The following is a 26,295-nucleotide window of genomic DNA, read 5'->3' as shown; positions in this document are numbered from 1 at the left end:
TTTCATTTGGTCCATGTCCCATCTACTGGCATAGAGGGGGAAGTATTAATGACATAACCAGCGATTGTGATGCTTTGGTTTTACTGTAGGGGAGCTGCCATGTCGTCCATCTTTATTTACAGACGATGAAATCAACCAATTGCATGTAGTGATGGGCACCACACAGCTTGATTGGTGCTTATTCCAGTGAAGTCGTTTACCGTCTCATTGTGGTTTTCTTATCATATTAATTTGGGTGACTTTAGTATAAGTGGTGTTTGGTGAATGAAGGTGATCTGTTGCAATGATGAGGTAATAACCACTAACTTCACAAAGGGAACTAATGCTGCTCTCACAGTGTCTTCCCTCAACAAAATAACCTTGGCCCTGTAAATGCAGGAGCACCTGAATGCATGCATGAGAGTGCATGAAGAAGTGAGAATTGCTAAACGACTTAATTTGCTGAGTGACCTTAACTGTGAGTGTGTGATTGGACTGAAGGTGTTCAGTATGTTCCTGGAGACCCTGGTGGACTTCATCCTGGTCCATAAGGAAGACCTGCAGGACTGGTTGTTCGTCCTGCTCACGCAGCTTCTGAAGAAGATGGGAGCCGATCTGCTGGGCTCCGTACAGGCCAAAGTTCAGAAAGCGCTGGATGTCACACGGTGGGTGTCACACTCACAGAGCATTGCCGGTCATTCTTGATCCACTTTCAAGCCTTTCTGAGCTTTTAGGTGACGGTTAGATGTGTTTGTAAGCACTGGAAAGCTATTTTACATTTACAGTACTGTGCAAATACTTACTATAGTTAGAATCCTAAAAAAATGATGCTGTGAGAATTTTTCATTTAATGCTTTTGCTTTTAAAATACTGAGGTACTTGGCAGTGATGTGGTTCCAAGTAACTTGGAGAACCTGCCACAGATCTCTGTATTTAGGTTGTCTCCACGTCTTGTGTGTCCTCATCCAACCCTGGAGTAACTCCATGGTGTTGAGATCAGGGCTCTGTGGGGGTTATACCATCTGCGGCTGGACTCCTTGATGTCTCTGACGGTAGTTCTGTGTTCTTTGTTCCCAATTTGGAACATGTCAGATACCTCCCCGATGGATAAGAACCTGAACATAGAAAGTATCTCAACCTTTTGCACAGTACTGTACATATAGAAGAACTGACAGGCCTCTGAAGATCAATACTTCCTGCCGTCTCTTGTATTTTTACACATAGACAAATTTATTACGAGAAAGAGTGATGGCAAAAAGCGTTTTACCTCTTCTGTTGTGATAAAGTTATTATCTCACCATGTCCAGACACTTTTTTGAAGTTTGAGCTCTGTATTCATGTCCCTGCTACAACTATAATGTGGATCTCTGTTTTTGCTCACAGGGAGTCTTTCCCCAACGACCTTCAGTTTACTATTCTGATGAGATTTACTGTCGACCAGACACAGACGCCCAACCTCAAGGTAAATGATACGTTCATTTTAGGTGTGTGTGTGAGTGCGAGAGTGTGTGAGTGTCGGTGGAGTGAATGAAGGTCTGACAAAAGGACGGGCTAGATGGCAATGAAGGACCTAAGGCTGGAATTTCAGGGATGCTGTACCCATGGTAACTGCTGTACTGATGTGACCTCATGCCTGCCCATGCTGGCTCCGCTTCCCAAACCCCACAAAAACCCTGAATCCTGGGCTGTGATTGGTTTGCGATGATCTGGAAACTCCTCTGGCTTTTTGCTGTGCTTCAGTGTGGACACTCCCATCAAGCTCTCCTCCTCTAACTCCTGTTCCATCCTCGCACTTTTCTACCTCCGTCTCACCAGCCCTTCTGTCTGAACATCTTTCCTTCCCTTCAGTGTCTGCACTGTCTGCTCACCCTCCTCACCCTATAATCTCTCTGTTGCCTTTTCCCATTCCCTTTCTTGTCCTTTTTTAAACACTTATCTTGTTTTTTCCTTTCCCTACTTATGATCACTCCGCTTTTCTCCCTTGGAACTAGACTTGGGCGATGAAAGAATGATATCAGCATAACATTTTCAAAAATTTCCACCACAAATGTATCTTTTGTCAAGATTATTGTCACTTTCTGACCAACGCTTCGGCCTGAAGAAACGTAGTGATCCAAAAACACTGTTGCTTGTTTAGAGTGTCTGAGGGCTGAAATCACGCCCTGACAGCTCAGTGCAGAGTAGGACAAAGCAGTATGGTGATATATGCATTCAACGTTTGTGGGTGATGCTACAAATATTGAGGACAGCTGCTTTACAGCTGATTTCTAGGATTTTTCTGAAATACAATTCTCAAGACTCATCAGATCCGTCAAACAATAAACTTTCCAAATCAAGATACTTTCCTTAAAACCATCATCAAAGGATGTCCAGACATTGTTGAACATTTCCGCAGTGTAGCATTAATTATCCCGCTTGTTGCATAAACCATCACAAATCATAAATTGATGTTGGTATTCAAGGCATTACAGCTCTTTGCTGCCACCATGTGGCTTAAATATTTAAATTGCATATTGCCAGATATTCAGACAAAAATTTAAATACAACCCAAGCAAAGTACCTTCCAATCATTTCCCTCCCCGTAAACTCTCTGCACCATCCTCCTCTTCCGTCTTCTTTTTGTCTCCCTCTGCCCTCCCATGTCCTCGTCTCCCTGTCTCTCTCCGTTGATTGACGCGGTGCTTCTCCTCTCTCTCTCTGAAGCCTGTGCGGAGCTCGTGTTGCGGGCGAGGGCGATGCAGGGGAGGGCCTGGGGTAAAATTGTTCCCCCCCAGAGTGCGCCGCCACGCCTGCTCTCTAGACGAGCAGGCCGCAGCCTGGAGCCAGTCCTCCCAGGTCAGTGTGCTCCGGGGGGGAGCAATTTTATGGCGCGCACGATGCTGCTAAGTGATTTGGAGGAAGTTCTGGTCCTTGAGGTGCATATGTAGAGAGACAGAGGAGGAGAAAGAGATAGAGGAATGGCAGGAGTCAGTTGTTGTGGCGTTTCTGAGCCTGTGGTGAATGTTTGCATTTTTTTGGTTCCTTTGTTTTGTCATTTTCCATCGCTTCATGTCAACTGATATGTTTCTCTGTGTTGATAAGCATGAACATGAATGTACTTTGTTCTTCTCACATTGAATCATCTGATCTTCAGATCGACAAGAGATGTACAATCTGCTGTGGCTGTACGTGCTGTCTGTGAACGTTGGTGGTCACGCTGTCATTGTGTGCTTGATATTTTGTTTCTGCGTGTATTATCACTTTTTGTGTATTTGCAGGTGGATATAGCCCCTTGAGTTTCTGTGTTATTGATTATTAGCTAATGTTTTTTATAAATGTGTGTGTTGAAGGTAAAAGTGGCCATTCTGAAGTACATCGAGACGCTGACGCTACAGATGGAAGTTCAAGACTTTGTGAACTCCAGTGAGACTCGGCTGGCCGTCTCCCGCATCATCACCTGGACGACTGAACCCAAGAGCTCTGACGTCAGAAAGGTACTCACACACACACAAGCACACAAGCACACACACACACACACACACACACAGTTCAGACATTGATTTGAAATTTAGATATTTTACATTTCCTTAGTCAGCCACATTAAAACATTCCAACAGTTTGTTGCCATGCTAGCACCACTGCTTGATCTACAAACGTCCTTCTAAATGAAAGTTGTGTGTGTATGTTGTGTGTACCAGGCAGCCCAGTCGGTGCTAATCTCACTGTTCCAGCTCAACACACCTGAGTTCACCATGTTGCTGGCAGCTCTGCCCAAAACGTTTCAGGACGGAGCCACCAAGCTGCTTCAAAACCATTTGAAGAACTCGGGCAATGCTGCACAGGTAAAACGCACTCAAACACACACACACACACAGACACACATCAGCTCAACCAGTGCTTGTTTTCATTTGTGTTACTAGTGAGGACACTAGCTTGTTAATGATTATACTGTGACGGTAATGTTATAATTCATTGTATGAACTTGATTTGTATTTAATTCATTTATTTTTTACTTCCTCAGGCAACAATGGGCAGCCCCTTAACACGCCACACCCCCCGATCTCCAGCCAGCTGGTCCAGTCCAGTCACTTCTCCCACCAACACCTCCCAGAACACCCCATCACCAAGGTAACTTACACACACACCACCTTTTATTGAGTACACTGTCACTCTCATTAAACTAAGTCAGGCACAGTTTGAGTTGACTTCCAACATCTTCAGGTTTCTTCCACTGTAACTAATGTTTCTATTTAACAATGAAAGAACTAGAGAGGCTGGTGGTCACTCCAGCCAGCATCACAAAGGGCCTTAATTCAAGCCTGTTGCTCACTCGTTAGCTCCTCCTTCACCTTAGCCATGTTCAAAGAGCAACATGTGCTTCAAGACTCCTTCTAGAGGCTTTGAATTTATACCATTTGGTGTGTGGCCTCTGTGACCAAACCCTGGTCTTACCAATCACTTAATGAGCAGGATGGGCTCTTGCATCACCAGCAATTTAACCACGATCACACCTGACAATGATTACACAAGTAATTTGGCCTCTTCTGTGAAGGAACATGATTGTGTGACATCGACAGTGAAATGGGCCGAGCTTGTTTTTTGTAAGGAAATTGACCTAATTCTCCTTATGATGGCTCTATTCTATGGTTTATAGAGCATGACTTTGATGACTTTGTAGATATTTCATTCGTTTAATGGGTATTTTAATGGCCAATTCAACAAAAACAACTGAAACCTCTTAAATATGCCAAGTGTTCCAATCATTTTGGCCACCACTGTATAAATATCCGGACAGTTTGGTAAATGACAGTTATTAATGTTTCCCTCATCTTCTCAGTGCTTTTGACTACGACACTGAAAACATGAACTCAGAGGACATCTACAGCTCGCTGAAAGGTGTCACTGAAGCCATCCAGAACTTCAGCGTCCGCAGCCAGGAAGACATGAATGAACCAGTCCAACGGCGGGAGGGAGACGAGGTGAGTGCGATGACTCGTCCCAAATTACCAAGGGCCTAACATCACAAAACAATTTTGTGATCGATCGCATTCTGATCAAGACTAATTGTTTCCTTTATTAGCTCGAGATGGGCCCTCAATAATTTTTCCTAAAATAGATACTTCTTAAATGGCAGTGTTTGATCCTGTTTTAACAAAAGCAGACACACAACATTTGCCACAGCAGTAATGACTTGTCAGTTTTAATCTGATCTGACCAATTATGTAATGCCATGTTTAGCTCTGCAACAGTTTTTCATACTCAATGCTACAGACACATTTAATTTGGAACTGAAAAGGTAAACAGCTTTGATACGGAGACATTGTCCTGTTTGGAGCATGTTTTCCAAGAATTACAGAAGCAAAAACACACAAGCATAGTAACATAGTTGACCCTGTATGTATGTGACCCTGACAGCTGTCCCAGCCCTCTCACTCCTTTTAAAGCGTACAAACTTAGGTATTTCTGAGGCTAATGACTTTGAACTGTATCCTCTACAGCTCCTGAACGATTTTATAAACTGACACCTATTACTCTTAGTGTTTACATGAGCGCTAATCTCAAAACTCTTCCTCGTTCAGGCCATATTTACGACTTTGGACATCACATGAGGTCTTATTGCAGCCCCGGCCCCTTTAAAGGGCATGGTGTGCTCAGGTCCAGTCCTGTGACCTCCTGACATTTTCCCCATGACCTGCATGTGAAATCTAACCTGCCCACATGTCAGCAGCATACCAATCTCAGAACAGCTGACTAATCAAAACTCAAACATCAGATATTGGCATGCAGAGGTTTTGAGTGTAAATATGCACTGATCAGCCACACTCATAAATATCAGACCCCTAATTACGCCTGATTATTTTCATCAATATCAAAGAATTTTTCTCTGGGAAACCAAGGAAAATGCTTCTTTTTTTTTAAACACCCCATCTTGAATTGTTAAAGAAATTGATTAAAACAGTTTTATGTAAAATGATATATTATGATATACATGTCATTATTTATGCCAGCTGAAAACTTGCTAGATTTTCATAATAAGCTAATTTCTTGAGACACTTGAGAAAGTTAGCACAAAAAGCAATAAAGTACTTTATTAGTTCCTGTTTTTTTCAAATCTTTAGAATGATTTATTTGTCTGTCTATACAACTTAATGTTTACACTTCTTGTTTGTAGTTTTCAGTGTAACAACAAAATGGACAAGAACTGAGAAGCAGTTTTTTAATCTTATTTGACTTTTATCTGGATTAAATGAACCAAACTACAGGCGTGAACTGAGAGACTGAACCCCAGTAACATCAGAGTCTATGTCTTGCAGAGTGGCAGCGGGACAGACATGATGGACGGCGGCCGCATGGCTCTGGACAACAAGACCTCCCTCCTCAACACCCCCCTGCTCTCCTCCAGCCCCAGAGGAGCCCGCGATCACTTCTCCGATTCCCCGTTTAAACACAGCCGCAAAGACTCCAGCATGGACGACTCCGAGCTTCTCACCGACGGTACACAAACACAATCTGACAGAGAAACACACACTGCACAGCACAAAATAACGATATGAACCAAACGCCATGTTATTTCTGGTCCATTAACAGAGAGCAGTCTGGACCAGTCAGAGCTGGTGGCCGAGCTGCTGAAGGAGTTGTCGAATCACAACGAGCGCATAGAGGAGAGGAAGGCGGCGCTGTGTGAACTGCTGAAGCTGATTCGCGAAAACACCCTGCAGGTGTGGGAGGAGCATTTCAAGACCATCCTGCTGCTCCTGCTCGAGACGATGGGTGACAGAGAGGTAGCCACACTCACGTCAACTCTGTAACAAAACTGTGCACAAAGAAAAAAACCTCTTTTAAACATGAATGGTTTCTATTCTCGCAGCATGGGATCCGAACACTGGCTCTGCGGGTGCTGAGGGAGATTCTCTGCAAGCAGCCCTGGAGGTTCAAGAACTACGCAGAGCTCACCATCATGAAGGCCCTGGAGTCTCACAAAGACCCTCACAAGGAGGTGCGTCTACTCACACACACAGATCAGCTCCCTTAGAAATGTTTTTTAAAAGAGGCGAACTTCAGAGCTTAATGAGATGGTAAAAAAGTTTGTTTTAAAGTCCAAATAAACAAACATCCGTGGGTTCATCTGCTCTGCGATTATCACACTTTTTCTTTTCAGGGTCAATGTTAATTTCAATTGCGTTTCTTCAGGTGGTTCGAGCAGCAGAGGAGACGGCAGCCATGTTGGCGTTGTCCATCAGTCCAGACCAGTGTATCAAGGTGTTGTGTCCCATCATCCAGTCGGCCGACTACCCCATCAACCTGGCTGCCATCAAGATGCAGTCCAAAGTGGTGGAGAGGATTCCCCGGGAGGGCCTGATGAGCCTGCTGCCAGAAATCGTGCCAGGACTCATACAGGTAACGGACTCAGCTGAAACTCTCCCTTCTGTTAAGCCTATACTTATGTTATGTTTCATATAACGTGTGAAACGAATGCTTCTCTTAACCTCACATGACCCACATGTTCATACACAAATACTTTCCTTGGTCCAGAACAAAGGTTTCTGCAGCTCTGTGATCCGTTGTATCTGTTTGAACAGGGTTATGACAACTCTGAGAGCAGTGTGAGGAAAGCCTGTGTGTTCTGCTTGGTGTCCGTTTACGCGGTGATCGGAGAGGACCTCAAACCGCACCTCAGCCAACTCTCCAGCAGCAAGGTGACCTGCACCGCGAGCTTGAATTCATGTAGCTCCCAATGAATGTTACTGTGAAAGTACTGTTTGACTTTGGGGCGTGTGGGCAAGTTGAAATCTGTTTGAAATCTTTTTAAGACTTCATTTTAAATGTCCTAAAGCTAGGGTTGTTAATCCTGGAAGATGCCAGCCTGACAGACGCAAAAAGTCAACTTATCTGTGACTCGTGTCTCTGCTTCAGTGATGTACGTTTCTCTGGCTGAAGCTGCTATTATGAATAGACAGTAAATGTTATGGAGCATTTAAAACGAAGGGGGTTTGTCCCTCAGCGCACACCTTGTGTCAGCCTCTAGAGACAGACATTGACATGTCCACTCTCTCTCCTGTCTTCTCTGTCCACAGCTGAAGCTGCTGAATCTGTACATTAAGCGTGCCCAGTCCGGCTCCAGCGGCAGCGAGCCCCCCACTGATGGCCTATAGGAGACACCGCACCCTCCCACAGGGCGACCACAGAACTGCAACTCTTCCCACCGAACATGAGTCACCTGCTCCCGTGCTTACATCCACACAGACCAACAACGAAAACATCCTAACACTCTCTCACATGAGCCAAACTGCTTACATCTACACGTACACTTACACTCTGGACAGCAGAGTGACACATACACACACACACTAAAGCAGAGGCACACAAAGTCCTCACACATCTACTGCCACACTGCAAGATGGACGTTGTGGTGCAGAGGAGATGATCGGATATCAGACTTAATGACATGAAATTCCAGCCAGGCTTGTCAGTAGATCACTGAAGGATGAAGATATGAAATGTCCGTCCTCTCCCCTCTCCATTATAACTCGAACACAACAGCATCTCCTCTGAACAACATCTTGATGTCAACAGGAGGAGGTGCATCTGCATGGTTCTCATTTTTCTAACCCGGGGGGGGGGGGGGGGGATGTAATATTCATCACACAGCCCTGAGACGAATAAACCAGTGCCGTCTATGTTTCCTTTGTGAACAGTGAGTAACTGGGGCCAGGTAGAAAGGAATGTAAATTTGCATTGTGTCATGGTTTGATTTAATCGATGAGGTTTTACCGCAGCTGTTTTTAATATCTGGAGTTTTGTTTTTTTATTCTCTCGTGCACACACACAAACACACACACACACACACACACACACACACACACAGGTTCCCTCTTTCAAAAAGGTGCTTATGAGCCAAAACAGGTACGACCGGCCAACCCAGCACAGGATGTAATGTCTGTGGATCATGCCTGCTCATAGCTAATATCCCAACGTGTAGGAGGCGTCATGTGCTTGGATATGCATGAGACTAAATTTCAAAAGAACCTAACTTTTTATCCGGGTCCCGTTGACTGTCAGAATAGTGCGACTGAGGTTTTAAATTGATGTGAAAATGTCCGGCCCTTTCAGATATCTCCATGGTGTCGTCCATTTCTCCTAGCTCATCATGGATCACTCCATAGGTGCGTGCTGCTTTTACTACATGAAGTATGACAGGACATGGCTTATTATCGCATAGTGGATATCTATATATATCTATGTATCTATATATGATATTAAAAAGGATTACTCGGTAACAGTGACACCCAGGGGAGGTTGCACGCACGCACCTGTGCCCATCCTTGTTTTTAATTTGTTTCTCTGTTGCGCGTGTCGTTGTCTGTCTCTCTCTCGCTCATAAATTCTCTGCTGAGAAAATTGTAGAAATGTATTATTTACAGCTCTGAAAAAAAACAGTTGTCACATCACCTTTTTTCTCTCCCCTCCGCTTCATTGTGTTTTTCTTTCCTTCCTCCTCTTGTAACATTCTAGTTTTCACTGTTGTGTTTCCTCTGTGCATTTACAAAGCTGTGCTTACAATAAAATAAAGAACTTGTACAGATCATGATAATCACTGCCTCTGGGATCTTTGAGCTGGGAATCAGTCCCGCGGTGAGACACCGTAACTGGAGCCAAAACAAACAGTCGATCCGTGAGTGGACAGGGAATGTATCTGTTTTGATGGAAAACAATTTGTTCAAGGAATTTTTTTAGCAGAAACACGAATAACATCAGGTGATTATCTGTTTAGAAAATTGGAAACTGAATATATTTGAGTTGTGGTCGAGCAAAGCCAGATACTCATCCACAACAATACCTCATTTTAGATTTATGAAAACTGCAAAAGACATTTAGTGTTATTTTCTAACATTTAACAGTCTATAGATGAATTAGTTGATAAAAATATAATAAGTAAATAATCAATTAAAAATAGTATTTTCTAGCTTTAGTAGTAGATTTTGATTTAGTCTTAACCATGGAAATTAATATAAACTATTAATGACAAATAAGTGATTAGAGCTTGACTTGTGTTTAAGGGCACCATTATGTTTTTATAAAATCGCTCTTTGAGTTAGTTTGTATCTCCAGCATGTTGTGATGACACTCATCTCGATTTGAAGTTGATCTGATGTAAGCCTTGGTATAAGTACCTCAAAGTACAGTTTCTAATCTTCTGCAAATTTGGGTAGGAATTTGAGCATGTTAAAACCCTCAAAAGCTAATTAATATGAATAATAATAATAACTAGTTGATGGAAACAATGTTATTTATTTGCGCAGGATGTGCGCAGTTCGCTTCTGCACTGGAAGTGCTCTATATTAGGATAAATACACAAGTATCCACCATCGCTACAACTGTGTACCCATCATCCATATTATGTTGTGTACTACTTTGAAGGAAGTTTTCTCCTGTTAGTACAAAACTTTTGTGTCGTTTGTACTGTATTCAGTGTTATTAATTCTAATTTTCTCCCTGACACAGTATGCTTGTTGCACACAGAGTACCAAAGGAGATGTGTTGGTAGTAACATTTAAACCAGGATGCTATGCTCTCAACGGATACTGCATGGGACTGTGCAGTATTCTTTCATTATCAAAGCTCATTCAGGACACAGCTGGAGTGCAGCTGTTTGGTCACAGCCATGGAAACCTAAGTAATGATACTGATGTGTTATGTATTCTCGTTTCTCAGGTTCGTGCTGCAGAAAGATGGCAATATAGTATGTTGGGCATGGACTGCCTGATATACCCCTGTAGTGTCCATGTTTAATTCATTTTCATGCCAGTGTTTTGTGTCAAAATGCTAAAAGTGTTTTTGGAAATACAGAAGGGACACATATTTGAATTTCAGGGACGCAGGTTGAGTAAAGCTTAGTGTAACATTGGGAGGACTAATTGTGTTGGTTTTGAATTCTATTGCATTTTCATTAACCCCAGTTCTTATATCCCTTTGTGTGTCTAACTGAACAGAGCTTTATTAGTAACTGAAGAGATAGGAGTAACCTTCATGGTATGAGAGTGAAAATCCAGTAGTATGTCCTGCTGCTAATGGTGAAATGAAACTCTTCTTTTCTTTCTGTTCATGCTGAAATAAAGTGGATTCACTTGGTCTGACATTTTCAATCGCATCTTTATAAAACACCTCATTAGCCTCACACTACAAACCCCGTGGGGGGGAAATGTTTTTTGAGAGAAGATTCCAGATTCATTCACTAGACTGGCACTCAGTAGAGCTCAACAGAGCCGTATAGGTTCATCTCTGATCCATGCAGCTTCCTTCTAGCAAGTTGTGTGGTTATTGGTCCAGTAGTTTATTACATAAACCTATTGACTGACAAATCAGCAATGAAAACATAACCTCCTTAGCAGAGGTAATAAAACCTCCACACATTTATCAAGGAAATATCACCAACATTAATAATAATAAGAGACATAACAGGAAATTAAAAGTAGAAATGCTTAGAATATCTAAATAGTTGACAGGTAATTTCTGTTGGTCGACTAATCAATTCTCATTTCCCCCTGCTTCTAAGTCTATAGACTTCTAAGCTTCTAAGTCTATAGACTTAGAAGCAGGGGGAAATGAGCTTTGGTTTTTATATTGTGTTTTATTTACATTAGACATATTGGTTTATTTTTGTCGTGCATTGATTGCTGGTTGTACATCAAATTGCCCTTGAAGGATAATAAAGATTTACTTTACTACATATATTTAAGATTTAAATATATGTAGTAAAGTAGAAAATATTTGCTCTGAAGTGTGGATCAAAGCAGCGTAGAATGACACGGACCGACACAAACACGATAATTTGTCCATCTTCTTATTGTGTATTTGTTACCAAAATCAGCAGGTGTTGTGGACTAGTTGGTAGGGCGTTGCTCTCTGACAATAAGGACCCGGGTTCGAATCCCACTCTTTCCAATTTTCATCCCGGCAATATAAAATTAAATTAAATGATAAAAAAAATGTAATTTAAATTAAATTAAATGATAAAAATTTTTTTTTATTTAAATAAAAAAAAAAAAAACTGCGCGCAATTCCTGCGCAAAGGGTTTCTGCGCAGAATGTGCGCAGTAGACTTCTGCGCAGGATGTGCGCGCGCAGTTTTGTTTTTTTTTATTAAATTTTATATAATTTTATTTTATTTTTATTTATTTTGTATTTTATATTAAAAAAAAAAAACTTTTATATTCATATTCAATTTGATATATCGACCCCTCGTCTTTATTGCCGGTACGAAAGAAAATAAGTTTTCACCATGTTTGCACCACGCACGGTCTATGTTAGATCTGTGTATGTGTGTTGACGTCTGCGTGCACGCCGAGGCGGGTCTTTTCCTGTCGAGCAGAAATAGCTTGGGCATGCGTGTTTCAGTATGTTCGTGTGCACCCTGGGCAGAGAAACTTCTCCACCCGGACACTTCCCTTGACTGTGTGCAGCGATCAGGGTCCGGGTAATCTTGGTAATAATTGACCAGGAGGACGCACAGGTCTGCAGACGGGTCAAGGAGGACGGGACGGGGCTTGTGTTCGTGTTCTCCGCGGACCTGAAGCGGACATGAGCTCCGGCGCGGATCCTCTCAGAAGCGGGAGTCTTGTTTATTTGTAGCCGCAGCTGGTGTGTGTGTGCGCGGGGCGCGGGTGGGGGGGGGGGCACGATGTTGTTCTGGCAGCCGTACACTGAAAACTTCCGAGAGGACACACAGAGACACGGAGTCAACTCTTACACACGGTACGATCCCCAGTGTGTGTGTGTCACATTATAGATCATAGCCACTTGTTTTGTCTGTGTGTGTGTCTGTGAGACTTGTGTTAAAGTTTGGAGCTTTTCCTTGTTAACAACGTGTCTGCAGCCGTGTTACAGTTCTCGTGAAGCCGCAGCCACACTGGGACACAATGACGGCAGCTCGGAGCTCCCTGATTGGCTCGTCCCCTCGCACCGGGGCACGGGAGGCGGCCCCCTGATTGGCCGGCCCGCGGCCTGACATCCTCCCTGGCAGTCCGTCCGCCGAGGGGGAGCCATGTTGATGCCCGCTCTTGTGTCAACCGCTGCGCCTCGGGTATGGTTAAAGGACTCGGAGAGTGGGAGCCTGCTGCGGTGATTCCTGCACCGCGACGCGAAGAGGAGAGCGGCCCGGGGACGGCACGGGGAGCGCCCCGCACAGAGTAGCGCTTCACCGCACACTTGATCCGGAGCCAGTGAAGTTAATGCTAGATAGCTTGTTAGCTGGGTTGGCAACAGCTGTGCGGACGTTGCGTGGGATGCGGCGAGTGGACTGAAACCTCTGGTCGGTTTCCTATTTCGTGGAGCTACGTGTGGCTAACCCGCTTCAACACTGTGTCCGGGCGGACACCGGCGATGCTGAATTAACGCCACTTGCCTTTGTGACGCTAGCTAGCTGTTAGCTAATGTTAGCATGCTGATAACTAGCCCGCATCTTCAGTCACGACCAACATTTTGTAGCTGAGCGGCCGCTAGCTTGTTGCTTGCTGCGTAAAGACTCTCTCGTCGGTCGTGGAGCAGCGTTTTGCGTGACAAACCCTCCCCGAGCTGGACAATATGGCTATACACCCAGTCTCTATGGAAAGCTACCAGTTTGCCTGTCTAGCTTGCCAGGGAGCGGCTAACGGGCTAGCAGCGTAACTTCCCCCCTCCCCTCACGGCGTCACCCACAAGCTGCGGAGCCCACTTCCTCGCTAGCCGACCTCCTCGTACCTGAAGCAAGCTGGCGGCCCTCCGAGTAGAAGCCGAGGACAAGGAGCTCGGCCCGATGGCCTGGGTCCTGAAGATGGACGACGCCTCCATCGAGTCGGGGCTGGTGCACGACTTCGATGCCAGCCTGTCTGGCATCGGACAGGAGCTGGGGGCTGGAGCCTACAGCATGAGGTCAGAGACGAGGGTCAACGCACCGAAGCCAGCTTGTTGGCTCTGTAGTCAGAGGAGAACAACACACACAAACACACTCTCTCTGGAAGTATTAATTCCACACACCCCATGTCTCTGTGTGTGTTATCCCCTTTGTACTGGCTGTGATGGCCTCTCTTTGTTTTGGGATTTGGAGTTGAGCAGGGAGCCATGATCAGGGCTGAAGATTAATTTCTCAGAGACCCACACTGAAGTAAGGGGGGGTTTGAAGTGTGTGTGTTAAAAAAGGGACCCACCGTTTGGTTGTTTGTTTCGAGATAACCCTGACAGTTATCAGATAGGTCTCTCTGGCTTTGTTTCTGTTGATTATTACTGTTTACTCAGTCTTTCATTGGATGTTTCTTCACGTCAATCAAGAATCTTCTCCAACTTTCGACAGGGTTTTTTCACTGAGCAATTTGGCAATAATCACACAACAGGGGCCCTGATTCATTGTCAGTGATATCAAATCATAACATCTCCCTGAGTGAATTTGAAGATGCAAATTTGCGCTTCTTAATAGTTTGATGTCAGCGTGCAACACATTTTTTGTTTTTTATACAATTACTGCAACAATGAAGCATGAAGTAGAGCTCAGCCAAAATAAAGCCTTTCTATTTGTGGCTCTTTATATATATTTGTTTAAATAGCGGTTTTGGTCCCCAAAAATCCATATCAATTTCTAGCTATTACATGCACCCCAGCTAAAAATGTGGGATTTGACCGTGTTCTCCAATGATGCATGGATAAAGCACCAGTGTCTGGTGACCCACACTTTGTTTGTTTCAAGATAACACTGAGAAACTCTGCAGGAAAGGCCCTGGTTTGGACTCTCAGGCTGTTATCAGAATAGGTCTCCGACTTTGTTTGCGAAGACCTAAGGTGTGTGTGTGGGTTTCTGATGATTTTAAACATTTATTAACGATTTCACACAAACCTCTTCATCTCATGTTTCCCTCTCGAGTCTGAGATTCCAGTTTATTTCCCACACATTTTAAACCCCATTCACAGATCATCAACAAGGAGTCCTGAGTTGACTCCTTGTTGATGATCTGTGAATGGGTTTTTAAAAAAAATGTCTTGTATCTTCTTGAGGTGGTTAAAGAATTACTCTATTGATATCAAACCAGTACTGATGTAAACCACCTGCTCAATTAGTAATCCATGGTATGTGTTCACTTAATTTTGTAGAGGTTTTCGGAGGTGTAGAAATTTATGTGATGATGTCAAGTAGTTCCCAGACTCATTCAGCCTCCTTGACCATCTGCTTTTATGTGCTTTTATCTTATTGGATGTCATTTTGCGTCTCCTGTGAGAGTAAGCAAGTTTACTGGTACTCAACTGATGGGTTGCATGTGTTTGTCAGTTAGTGACAAGTGTGCGTGTGAGTTGGTTGGTGTCACTGGCTGCACGAGTAGTGTTATCTGAGGTGCTGGGCTGGGTTGCTGGGCATCAGGGTCAGCAGTTGGTCGGAACAGAATGTTTCAGCGGAGCCACGTCCTCAGATTTCAGGAAGCAGAGGTAGGTTTCCTCTGGGCTCAGCGTGGTTGTGACACCCGGACTGCCGCTGTCTAGGCATAGAAAACACACAGGCGGTGATGAGTGAATAAATCTAGCTTGCTTCTGTTTAAAGGAAGGTGCTGCAGGATTGTCCTGAAATTGTCACGTTGTTGTTTTTTTTGGCTCAGGCTTAAAAAAGCATGATTAGTTGCCAGAAAGTTTTCAAGGTAATGAGAGTCCATGATCTGCTTGTCTTGTGAGTGGTTGGGATCCTTTTCCTGTACAGACACTGAGATCTACGCTCGTGCACAATGTGCCCTCATTGACACTCCTGCAGCATTTGTCAGGGTGAGCTGAGGACAGGTTGGTTGTCTGGAGTGGCTGCCAAGTGTGAGAGATAGTATGTGTCAGCAGCTCAGGCTATCTCTGGGTGTTTTTGTTCATTAATCCTACAGCAGCCTCATGCATACGTAATTAGAGAGCCATTTGATCGATCGGGAGTTCGCATCACTTATTCTAAAATAAGCCATCCATTTAATAATTCCACACGATGAGAAGTATTTCCTTTCTGAAAGTGGTGAATGCAACAGTGTAAACGGCACAAACCACCTAATTTATTTTGTAGAAATAATTGCATAGTTGAAAACAGGAACATCCAGTCTCTAGGAACAAAGGCAGGGTCTCACTTTGATTTCAGGAGGTCACAGTGATTATGAAGTCATCAGGATGAATCCCACATGATGCTGGAGTTTTAATTAAAGCCTCAAGCTTTTAGTCAATTTCAGACACAACGCAATACAAAAGGATTGACGGGTCAAAATTAAATACATTTCACGAAAATAAAGCTCTATATAAAAAAGTTTAAGCTGTCAAGCTTACTCTCTCTGGGGATTTATTTTTTCTCTGCCTGTCACTCCTGCATCATCTCAAAGCTGACGTGCTGTTTGTTTGTCTTCTCTGACTCTCTTTCTCAGTGATGTGCTGGCTCTACCGATTTTTAAGCAGGAGGACTCCAGCCTTCCGACCGAACGTGAGACCAAAAACCCCCCATTCCAGTATGTGATGTGCACCGCCACCTCGCCTGCTATCAAGCTGCATGACGAGACGCTCACATACCTAAACCAAGGTGAGACACAAGATACAGTACCTGCATTCCAAGGTCCTGGTGGTACTTCCCCTGGTTTCTCTTTTTGTTTAGTCCTCATTAAAACTGATTTGATCTGGTTTGTTTTCATGCAATCCATCTCTTTGTGTTATCGGGCTCAACACACCCATTATTTAATTATCACTTCCTAAATTTATTACACATTAGTACAATTACTGTAAAATATAATCTTTGCTGAGGTGAATAATAGCCTCTGCTGGCGTCCTGGCCCAAATGGATTTCTTTCTTATTTAATGACACAAAAGGATTTAAAAGAAGAACGTCTACAAACATGACAACAAACCTATTCTGTTGTTTTTTGTTTTCAGAAGTTTGAAAAGTTTTCAAGAAAAAATTGTTAGAGACAGATGTCATAAGTCCGTTTTTGAGAGGCACAGATTTAGCATTTTACTTCCTGGGACCATTTGGCTGAAAAGGAGGTTTTATCTTCAGTCACTCCCACAAATCAAACAAAGCCTGTACTCGTTGGAGAGGCTATTGAAGTACAAGGGAGATATTACTTTTCTGTTTCCACAGGTTTCTTTATCCCTCTCGATCTTTGGTTTTCTCTCTCTCAGGCCAGTCTTACGAGGTGCGTTTGTTGGACAACCGGAAGGCCGAGGAGTTACCAGAGCTCAACAACAAGATGGTGAAGGTGAGAGGATCCTCTCAGCTGGAGGAAAAACTTTTACTTTTTACGTCAAGTACACTTTGTACCTAAATGTGTGTGTGTGTAGAGCACAGTGCGAGTGGTGTTTCACGACCGCCGGCTGCAGTACACAGAGCACCAGCAGCTAGAGGGCTGGAAGTGGAATCGACCTGGTGACCGTCTCCTTGACATCGGTAATGACGCCTGGCAAGACTTGTTTACTTTACTCATCCTTTGTGTGATTTGGAGTTTAAATGTATATGTGCTTGTATGTGTCTTTTGTTTTTTTGCGGGACAGATATCCCCATGTCAGTGGGCATTGTCGAGCCGAAGACTCACCCCTCCCAGCTCAACGCTGCAGAGTTCCTGTGGGACATGAACAAAAGGACTTCTGTTTTTGTGCAGGTACATCCTCACCCACACAAAACACACAAACACACGCTCTCTGCCATCTGTAGGGTGTGCCACTGAATTTCCACATCAAACACATATTTTGATCTCCTGTCTGCAGGTGCACTGCATCAGCACAGAGTTCACTCCCAGGAAACACGGCGGAGAGAAGGGCGTTCCCTTCAGGATCCAGATCGACACGTTCGCCCTGGGAGACAATGGAGAGTACACAGAACACCTCCACTCTGCCTCCTGCCAAATTAAAGTCTTTAAGGTATGCAGTCATCCTCTCACAGGGGAAATCTCTCCACTGACTGAAATGTTTTCTTTGCCACCCCATGCGTCAGCCCTTGCCATCCCATGTGTCAGCTCTCACAGCAAAAACGTCTGTCCCTCTGCTGCATGTTTAGCCAAAGGGGGCGGACCGAAAGCAAAAGACAGACCGGGAGAAGATGGAGAAACGCACAGCTCAAGAAAAAGAAAAGTACCAGCCCTCTTACGATACCACTATCCTGTCAGAGGTCAGTATCCAGCTGCAATGGACTGTCTGGCTTCACATACATGGGTCTGTAGCTCTTACAAGGCTGGTGTATTAACAAGCTCACAGGTTCAATTTGAGGACCCTGACATTTTTACCTTGTACAACAGAAGAATCACTGCACAATTTATCTCAAACAGGCAAAGATTTATGTCGGCCCCATGAGCCGGTTAAGTTTGTATGTGAGTTTTTTGTGGGTCAGACAGACAGCACAGGTGTAGCCAGGATCCACGATGTGATTTCTAACACATTTTATTGTTGAACTTTAAAAGGTTAAAAAGAATATAAAAGCATGCATAGACTTGATAAACACTAGGTTTGGACAGATTTGATATAAAGTCTACACAGTTGATCTTCTTGTAAAATGTTTTTATTATACCTGCCAGCTAAGGAACACTCAGGGCTCAGGCCCTTCTTCAGCATCAACTGGTGTGCGGACATTTTCAAAGTTAATATCCACACATTTTTAATGGGGGATTTGATTTTATAACTGGGACACACAGAGGGAAGATGTTCTCCAAAATGTTTGTAGTGTGTCCACAACCCCACATTTGTTATGGGATATCCAAAGTGAAACGCTGAAACCATACTTGTATGATACACAAACATTTTCCTCAGGTTACTCACTGGATGATGGAGTGTGTGTCTTCTGTGTGTGTGTGTGTGTGTTTGTGTTGCTGACTGGCTGGTTAACCTCTGCTGTGTGTCTGTATGTAGACGAGGCTTGAACCAATCATAGAGGATGCGGGTGACCACGAGCTGAAAAAGTCCAGCAAGCGGACACTTCCCGCTGACTGTGGCGACTCCTTGGCCAAGAGAGGCAGTGTAAGCACTTCTCCTCCACTCCTCCCCATCACTCCATACACAACCTGAAGCTTGTAGGCACATTAAACCATCTACCTGACATTATGTGGGGTGGAGATGGTGCAACGCTAAATTCCTACCACACCCCTGAATATTCCTCAACCCTAAGCCACTTGTTTTTGTGAAGTTGGAGTTGGCCTTTAGTAATAGTTACCTAATAAGTCATCTTTGAGAGGTTTTGATATCACTGAGTATTTAGAATTGCATGTCTTTCCTTAGTGCTCCCCGTGGCCAGACAATGCCTACGTCAGCACCAACCAGGCAGCTACTCCCTCCTTCACCTCCACCCCGCTGTCCACCTACTCAACCTCCTCAGTACCGGACAGGTAACTGTGTATGTGCTGCTTTTGTGAGTGTGTGCGTGTGTGTCCACATAACCTAAGGTGAAGACGTGTGTTAAGGTTGCGGTTTGTGTGTGTGCTTGAAGTGAGATGTTTGTTGGACTTGTCTCTTAATTGTGACATCTTGTTTTCTAGTGACTCGTCCTCTCCCAATCACCAGGCAGACCCCACCAGCCATGGCAATTTGGAGGTTAGTCTGCACTTTACACACACAAATAAACTGTTCAAGAAGGTAGAGGAAGATTCTTTAAGAATTAAATGTATTTCACAAAAAACATAGAAATATTTTACCGGGGGTTTAAATATGAATTTGTATTAATATTGTCCTTATTTTTGGCATTTTCTTTAGTATAGAGATAAAAAAGGAAATAACCAAAATATGCAGCTCCATTTACGTCAGTCATGAATAGATTGTTGTTTAACATGATGGCTGATGATGAGTGGGGAAAGTAAAACCCAGATCTGCGTGTTGATGTCCTCTGTGTCTCTTCCCTCTACAGCAGCTGAGTCCCACTGCATCCATACAGGACGCACAGAAGTGGCTGCTGAAAAACCGCTTCAACTCCTACACACGACTCTTCTCTCACTTCTCAGGTACACACACATTGTCCCAACATAACAAAAACATGTGTGAAGAGAGAACAGCAGTGGTGCTAGTGACTCCACCTCTGTCTTTGTGTAGGTTCAGATTTGTTGAAGCTAACCCGGGACGACCTGGTCCAGATTTGTGGGCCAGCAGATGGGATCAGACTCTACAATGCACTTAAATCCAGGTGTGTAACTCTGCATGTTTGTGTACCTGCAAAAGCAACTGCGGGCCAGTGTATTCATTTCACTTTGTGCGTTCGTTTGTGTGTGTAGGTCGGTGAGCCCCAGGTTGACAGTGTATGTCTGTCAGGAGTCTCCTCAGGAGAGCCCTCTGCTGGAGAGGCATGGCAGTAATGAAAATGGAGAGCACAGCATCTCCTCTAATTTACAAGGTACAGATAGAAACACTTCCTGTATATCAACAAGATGTGGTATTTGAATGCTCTGAATTTTAAACCTGTCTCTGTTTGTGTGCAGTGTACCACGCTCTGTACCTAGAGGACCTGACTGCTGCAGAACTGATCCGCAAGATGGCGTGTGTGTGCAGCCTTCCACTGGGAACAATCAACCAGGTGTACAGGCAGGGTCCTACAGGCATACACATCCTGCTCAGTGACCAGGTACACAAACACACACACACACACACACACACACACACACACACATAGCGACACACAAACACACACACACACACACACACACACACACACACACACACACATAGCGACACACAAACACACACACACACAGGCCCTTTACCTCTCCCCTAGCACTCTCAGCTGTGAAGGGCTCTACATTAACTGAAACGTACAATTGAAAAAGTAACAAAGAGAAAACTGAGGGATACTTCAAACAGTCCACTCTCAGCAGGGAAACTGTCAACATGGAAATGAATGACTCTACACTCACTCTGTTTTCAAGATAGTATGTTGTATCTTTTGATGTTAGATCTGATGCATGTATTATTTCAAGTTTATTAAAACAAGTGAAGGGTCGAGGATTTAATAAGTTCATTTTAAGTGGCCGGCCTTCAACACATGAATTTTTTCTATACCCTTTTTGAAAAGCCTTTAAACAGAAAATATAGTCAGCTGTTCTTCAGCTGTTGAACATTGAGGTTAATATCTGCGACAGAAACTCAGTATTGCCCATGAATGTAAAAGTCAAACTGAAGTGGATGAGTTGAGAGTAAATGGCTGAGACAGTTACTTTGTAGAGAAAGATATTAACTGTTGGCCACTGTTTTGTACGATCTCTTATCAGGAACAATGGCTCCACTGTCTGTAGTGTCACTCACACTTTGCATGTCATTTACAGTCCTCCCTCATACACAAAATGTTGAGTCTGTGCTTTAATCAGAAAGGTCTGCCAATGCCAAGAAACCCATTTTTTGACAGTGACGATAGATGATGCAGCGATTCGTTTTGTCCTTTACAGATGGTTTACAACTTGCCGGACGAGAGCAGTTTTTTGATCAGCACCGTCAAAGGTGAGCTAATGAAGCAGCTCTCTCTATCACTGTATAGCTGCTTTCAGACAGTTATATCGCAGTTTCATGCGACACAGAAAAAAGAAACTCATGGAAAACAAATATCTCCCGGTGAAAAAACGCTGTCATACATATAGAAGTCACAGATGAAGATGTCCAGGGAGTTTGTGGTGATGAGAACCTACAAAGTTATCAGGTTGCTGTAAACAAGATCACGGGATCTACACAGCAGTGTTAAAGCACCACTTCCTGCCTTTGTCTGTTGCTGTTGTGAACCTGTCTGTGCAGAACCCCACCCCCCACCCCCGCTGTGTTTTGCATGCGTTAAATGCAAACTCTGGGTAAAATCCGTACCCAATTCTCCGGGTTTTACCTGGAGTTCATGTTTGAAACGACTTGTTTCACACAAAGGTCCAAATTAAAATAATGAATGTACTTCTTTCTCCTCCAGATGAACTAGGCGAAGGACTCCATCTAATCCTGAAGTAATGATGAGTACGGATGGCATCACTGAAACTCCACTGTCTGTCTTGGAGCAGAAGCCTCCCTCTGACCCTGTCCCTGCACCTTCTACTTCCTCCCTCTCTCTCTCTCTCTCTGAACGACGGCTCCATGGAAAGCAGAGAGACTGCGTTAAAGCCATGTTACTGTTAGAATCTGACATGGGTGTGTCCACTGTTTCATATTGAAAACACTATTAACGGAGGAGAGTTAAAAGAGGAGAGACCGGGGGGAATATGGGGTTTGGGGGAGTGATAACAATCTTTCTATGTATTTTGATTTTATTATCTTATTTTTTTGTCTTTTTATATGTTTTTTCGTGGGGAGGGAGTGGGAGGCCCCGGAGAGAGGGGGGAGTGATAATCTGGCTGACAGGAGGAGGAAAGAAAGCAGAGTTTCCTTATTGCTCGTTGCCCTTCCTTCACGACGCGCACAACCAGCATTAGGCCAGTATTTGATAACCTGTACTGCTGAACAGCATGCGATCTCGACATACTAACTTGCTTAAGGAGAATCCCAGCGTACTCTGCTTGTTTAACATTCTCTCTGGCTTGTCTTAGTAACCGTTTCTTGATCCCCGAGCTCGGTAACCCCTGAAATATCCCGGCTGATTTTATGGGAGAGGGGCGGCAACTTACTTTTTTTTCTGTCTCGATCTTTGTCAAATGGACTGATTTCAGTGACTCTTGCGACATTTGTCATCTCTCTGTTGACGTCACATCACACTCAGCTCTACACTCTGTGACTGTACGTCTTGTCTGGTCTGAGCTTTTACTGTTTTTAGTTGATCCTTTATTTATGGTTGGGCTGTTTCTATTGCTCTCACTGACATTTATCTGGTGCCATATCAAATTGTTAGCTCCATCTTTTACTCACGTTCTCACACACACACACACACACTGAGCACATTCATGTCTTTGACTCCTCTGCTTTCTGTGCTGACTTTAAAACACTGGTTCTAGAGTAGCGAGGGTTCACGTTTTCTGGGATCTCACACGTTTAAAAAAGAGGAACAAACCTCGATCTAAGACGGACGTGCAAAGTAGAAACGCCTATCCAGAAACTTCCAGTAATGTGGACCAAAAACGTTTCATCTTGAAAAGATTTTTCAATAGGCTCTGTTTAGCTCATTCATTAGAAGAACTGGTCTGAAGGTGAATGAAAGCCTCATCTTGTAGAGATGCTTGTGCACACATACAAAATAATTAAACCCTCCATTCCAGCATCTGCTCTTCAAATAACAAGTCACCACGCAGATGACTGGAAGAAACACATCAGTGCTGCCACCGGGTTTCTACAGACTTGTATGCTAGAAAGTCACATCTGCTCCACGTCCATGTTCAAAACCGCGTGTTTTTAATGTAGCCCAACATAGGAAGTACAGGTTATGTGTTTTGAGTGCCCTTTCTTTGAAAAATGACAGTAAAACCTCTCACACAGGTCGGGGAGTAGCAGGGAGGAGCTGTCGGTTTAGTTGACCCTCTTAGTTCTGGTGCCCGATGTCTGGTTTTGAAGTGCATTCAGTTTGCACGCCTCTAAGCATCAGAAAATATGTGTGTGCGTATCCTATTTTGTTCTTACAAAGCAAAGTTAATTATGTCGGTAGTTGTCACAAGCTTTTTTCCCTGTTGGAATAATGAAACTGTGTTTTAGCTTCCTGTTTAGTGACGAGCATGTGGGAGACAGGGAAGGGCGGGAGGGGGGGAAGAGCTTGGTCCTTGGTGTGTAACTTCTCCTTAATTTCCAGATGTTAGAGACCAAGCCTGCACTGAAAAATCACAAAACTAAAGCTTGATGTGTAGTGTAGTCCTACAGCCACACCCTCTTCTTACCCACCCAATGAGAAGGAGAAGAAAAATAATGTTTAAAAAGCGTCTGTTTCTGTCTCACGTCGCACCAGAGCCCAGGACTCCTGTGGCGTTTACAAGGACGCGAGCTCCACGGCACAGTGAAGCGTTCATCGACTCAGACACATAGTGAGAATATAGTGGATGTGATAAGAGTCAGGAAATCTGTGGCGAGTTGTTCTCATCACCTGACAGCCTGACCAATCGTCTGTCTGCGTGAGCGAGCGTGTGTGTGTGTGTGTGTGAGAGTGAGCAGGAGAGGTGACCACTGTTTCTGTACAGCCTAATGTCAATGATGATGCTTCTCATGTGCACAGTATCGTATGCTGGACGTGTACACAACCACGTGCTGGGAATAAATGATTTCATAACTTTCTCTGGTGTCTCATTGCATCATTACACAAATTGATTTATTATAAGAAATCTGTTTTCAAGACTAGATCTGTTCATGTGTTATATGATAGATATTTTGACTTACTGTTGGTGTTACTCTTTGGTGTTGCAGACAGTAGCTTCTGGTCGTTACTCTCCTTGTCTGGTAAAACCCTACTTACAAACTTCATCTTCCCATTTTGTTGAAGACCTTCTGTTCTAAATGTGTTTCCTCCAAGTCCAGATAACCTAGATGACATCATCTGAATTATTATCTGTGAATTATTAATCTCCCTCCAAAGCTGTGGAAGACAATTGGTCCAAAGGGATGATTACTTTTCTTCATTACGTAAATTAGTCCAGACGAATGTGCTTACACATCTTTTTGGCCATTAATGAATCTACCGAGCTCTTTTTATCATAGTGACCAATATAAACATTAATTATGTAGAAAACTAAAAAAAAATGTGGAACTGCATCTTATCAAAGGTGACTATTATTATTAACACCCTATTTATAATAAGCATTGTCATTGCGACTAGATTTCACTGGTGCTTTCATTATTAACACCTTTGCATCTTTAAGTATCACTCTTATTATTTTAATGATAACAGTCTAATTGAGATTAAAAATTATGGTTATGCAACTGTTCCTGGTCTCTTTCTCTTCTCTCTCTTCTTTTCCACCAACATCTCCTTTTCATCCTTTCATCAGATGCTGAATCGCATGTGGGACCTGCAGAGAATACAGCTTTGGCAATTATTAACCAGATAAATAAAAAATGTCTGTGTCTCAAAGTGCATCTCACTGACGGTTGTTCAGGTCGACCAGTTTCGTTTACATTATGGCGGTTTTAATTTTGTAGTTTAATTATAATGTTTTAATAATTTAACCTCATCAACACTCCCGAGCACCAGTTGAATATAAGGTGCAACTGCTTTGCAACTTCAGGCCCTCAAAGCTCCATGTTCACTGTGTGGCCGCCGGTCTGTGGTAATTTGACTGATTGGGAATATATGAATCATCTTTTATAGTCTTATACTGAAGTGTGGACCTGAGAGGGAATAGGTTTAAGACTTTAAATATTGTAGTTGGTATTTACAAAAAAGTGGTACAAATTAAACTACCTAAATAAATTAAGCATTATGAAATAAGTAAACAAATTCAGACATAATACTGTATGTGATGATGGTGTTTTTTCAGTTACTTCCTGTTTAGAGACTTGCTCTGTTCAGGGTTGGGTGGTTGGGAATTATTAGGGCCCGAGCACTGACAGGCACTGACAGACAGTGAGGCCCTGTTGAAATTGTAAGGATTATAATTATTATTTTTCAGGCAAATTCGTTGGCTTTTTAGGGCTGTAACATGCCCGAGTTCTTGCCAAAATTTGCAGAAAATTAGTAAGTGGTGATAATCTACTCTTCATTTATTTTCTGTTATTTATTTATTTTTAATTTAATTTTAAAGAAGATAGGATAGGAAGAAGATAGACAAATTATTGTGTGTGTGTGTGTCTGTGTCATTCTATGCTGCTTTTGATACACATTTCAGAGAAAACCATTGTATTTTCTACTTTACTACATATATTTGACAGCCTTACTTAAAAGTTACTTTTATATTTTTGGATTTTAGATACTGGATGATTTAACATGTTGTTAGAGAATAACCCAGTAGTTTCCAGCCTTGGCTTCGGACGCCTTACAAGAATCACAGTGTGGGACACATTTAATTTAATATAACTCTGAAAAATCAGGCAAAACCTTCAAGTTTATATTCGGTGATCAAATAAATGACATATTGTTCCCATCAACTAGCTCAAGGAGTAAGGGTCACTCATTAATTAATTATATATTTAATTTTTTATTGATTTTATTCTGTCTCATTCATCTGACTCACAATATCCTGATCATATTTTGGTCTATATCTCTTATTATCAATATATTATAATTATAATTGATTCATATATAGTAGGCTCATCTATTGATTGTTTAACTGTTTAGTTTCTACAGGTGACTTTAAGCTGCATATTGATAAATGTGTTATAGGAATATTACCCCACAAAGATCTAGAATATGAGGGAACATGTGGTTTATTATGAACCTGCAGGTACATGTTGTTAGTTCTCTTCTTGTAAGTTCACCTGAACCCTGGTAGAAATAAAATAACGTTTTTAATACATTTTTCTTCA

General features: G+C 43.1%; 2 protein-coding genes across 9 annotated transcripts in view; both read left to right on the top strand.

Annotated features, from left to right (window-relative positions):
* Nucleotides 1-9,550, top strand: part of clasp2 (cytoplasmic linker associated protein 2) — a 48,474-nt gene extending 38,924 nt beyond the window's left edge. For all 7 annotated transcript variants that reach the window (XM_053446662.1, XM_053446660.1, XM_053446659.1 and 4 more), the window contains 12 exons: nucleotides 481-644; nucleotides 1,363-1,441; nucleotides 3,309-3,452; nucleotides 3,657-3,800; nucleotides 3,980-4,086; nucleotides 4,796-4,937; nucleotides 6,273-6,453; nucleotides 6,547-6,740; nucleotides 6,827-6,955; nucleotides 7,150-7,356; nucleotides 7,539-7,655; nucleotides 8,034-9,550. In XM_053446662.1, coding sequence (XP_053302637.1) covers nucleotides 481-644; nucleotides 1,363-1,441; nucleotides 3,309-3,452; nucleotides 3,657-3,800; nucleotides 3,980-4,086; nucleotides 4,796-4,937; nucleotides 6,273-6,453; nucleotides 6,547-6,740; nucleotides 6,827-6,955; nucleotides 7,150-7,356; nucleotides 7,539-7,655; nucleotides 8,034-8,111 — 1,686 coding nt within the window. In that variant the 3' untranslated portion in view covers nucleotides 8,112-9,550. The remainder of the gene's footprint in view (nucleotides 1-480; nucleotides 645-1,362; nucleotides 1,442-3,308; nucleotides 3,453-3,656; nucleotides 3,801-3,979; nucleotides 4,087-4,795; nucleotides 4,938-6,272; nucleotides 6,454-6,546; nucleotides 6,741-6,826; nucleotides 6,956-7,149; nucleotides 7,357-7,538; nucleotides 7,656-8,033) is intronic.
* Nucleotides 9,551-12,341: 2,791 nt separating this feature from the next.
* ubp1 (upstream binding protein 1) lies at nucleotides 12,342-24,110 on the top strand. Of its 2 annotated transcripts, none has more exons than XM_053446664.1 (16): nucleotides 12,342-12,711; nucleotides 16,359-16,510; nucleotides 17,107-17,183; nucleotides 17,266-17,371; nucleotides 17,476-17,582; nucleotides 17,689-17,841; nucleotides 17,978-18,088; nucleotides 18,823-18,930; nucleotides 19,189-19,295; nucleotides 19,446-19,500; nucleotides 19,811-19,904; nucleotides 19,993-20,083; nucleotides 20,172-20,290; nucleotides 20,376-20,518; nucleotides 21,336-21,387; nucleotides 21,839-24,110. In XM_053446664.1, exons 1-16 carry the CDS (start codon nucleotides 12,638-12,640, stop codon nucleotides 21,874-21,876), a joined length of 1,587 nt encoding a protein of 528 aa, XP_053302639.1. In that variant the 5' UTR covers nucleotides 12,342-12,637; the 3' UTR covers nucleotides 21,877-24,110. The 2 variants fall into 2 exon arrangements, with proteins under 2 accessions (XP_053302639.1, XP_053302638.1); XM_053446663.1 differs by lacking the exon at nucleotides 12,342-12,711 and adding an exon at nucleotides 13,019-13,866.
* Nucleotides 24,111-26,295: the final 2,185 nt, after the last annotated feature.

This window comes from Pleuronectes platessa, chromosome 18 (genome assembly GCF_947347685.1).
Source record: "Pleuronectes platessa chromosome 18, fPlePla1.1, whole genome shotgun sequence".
Taxonomy (NCBI): Eukaryota; Metazoa; Chordata; class Actinopteri; order Pleuronectiformes; family Pleuronectidae; genus Pleuronectes; species Pleuronectes platessa.
The sequence above is the reverse complement of the archived record's forward strand: the minus strand, read 5'-3'. Positions and strand labels throughout refer to the sequence as shown.

Bases quoted from the DNA above. Each gene is read 5' to 3' on its own strand.
- ubp1 (XM_053446663.1), top strand. From the start codon at position 13,751: ATGGCCTGGGTCCTGAAGATGGACGACGCCTCCATCGAGTCGGGGCTG. The intron at 18,089-18,822 runs GTCAGTATCCAG...GTCTGTATGTAG, and splicing joins ATACCACTATCCTGTCAGAG to ACGAGGCTTGAACCAATCAT. The intron at 19,296-19,445 runs GTAACTGTGTAT...CTTGTTTTCTAG, and splicing joins ACCTCCTCAGTACCGGACAG to TGACTCGTCCTCTCCCAATC.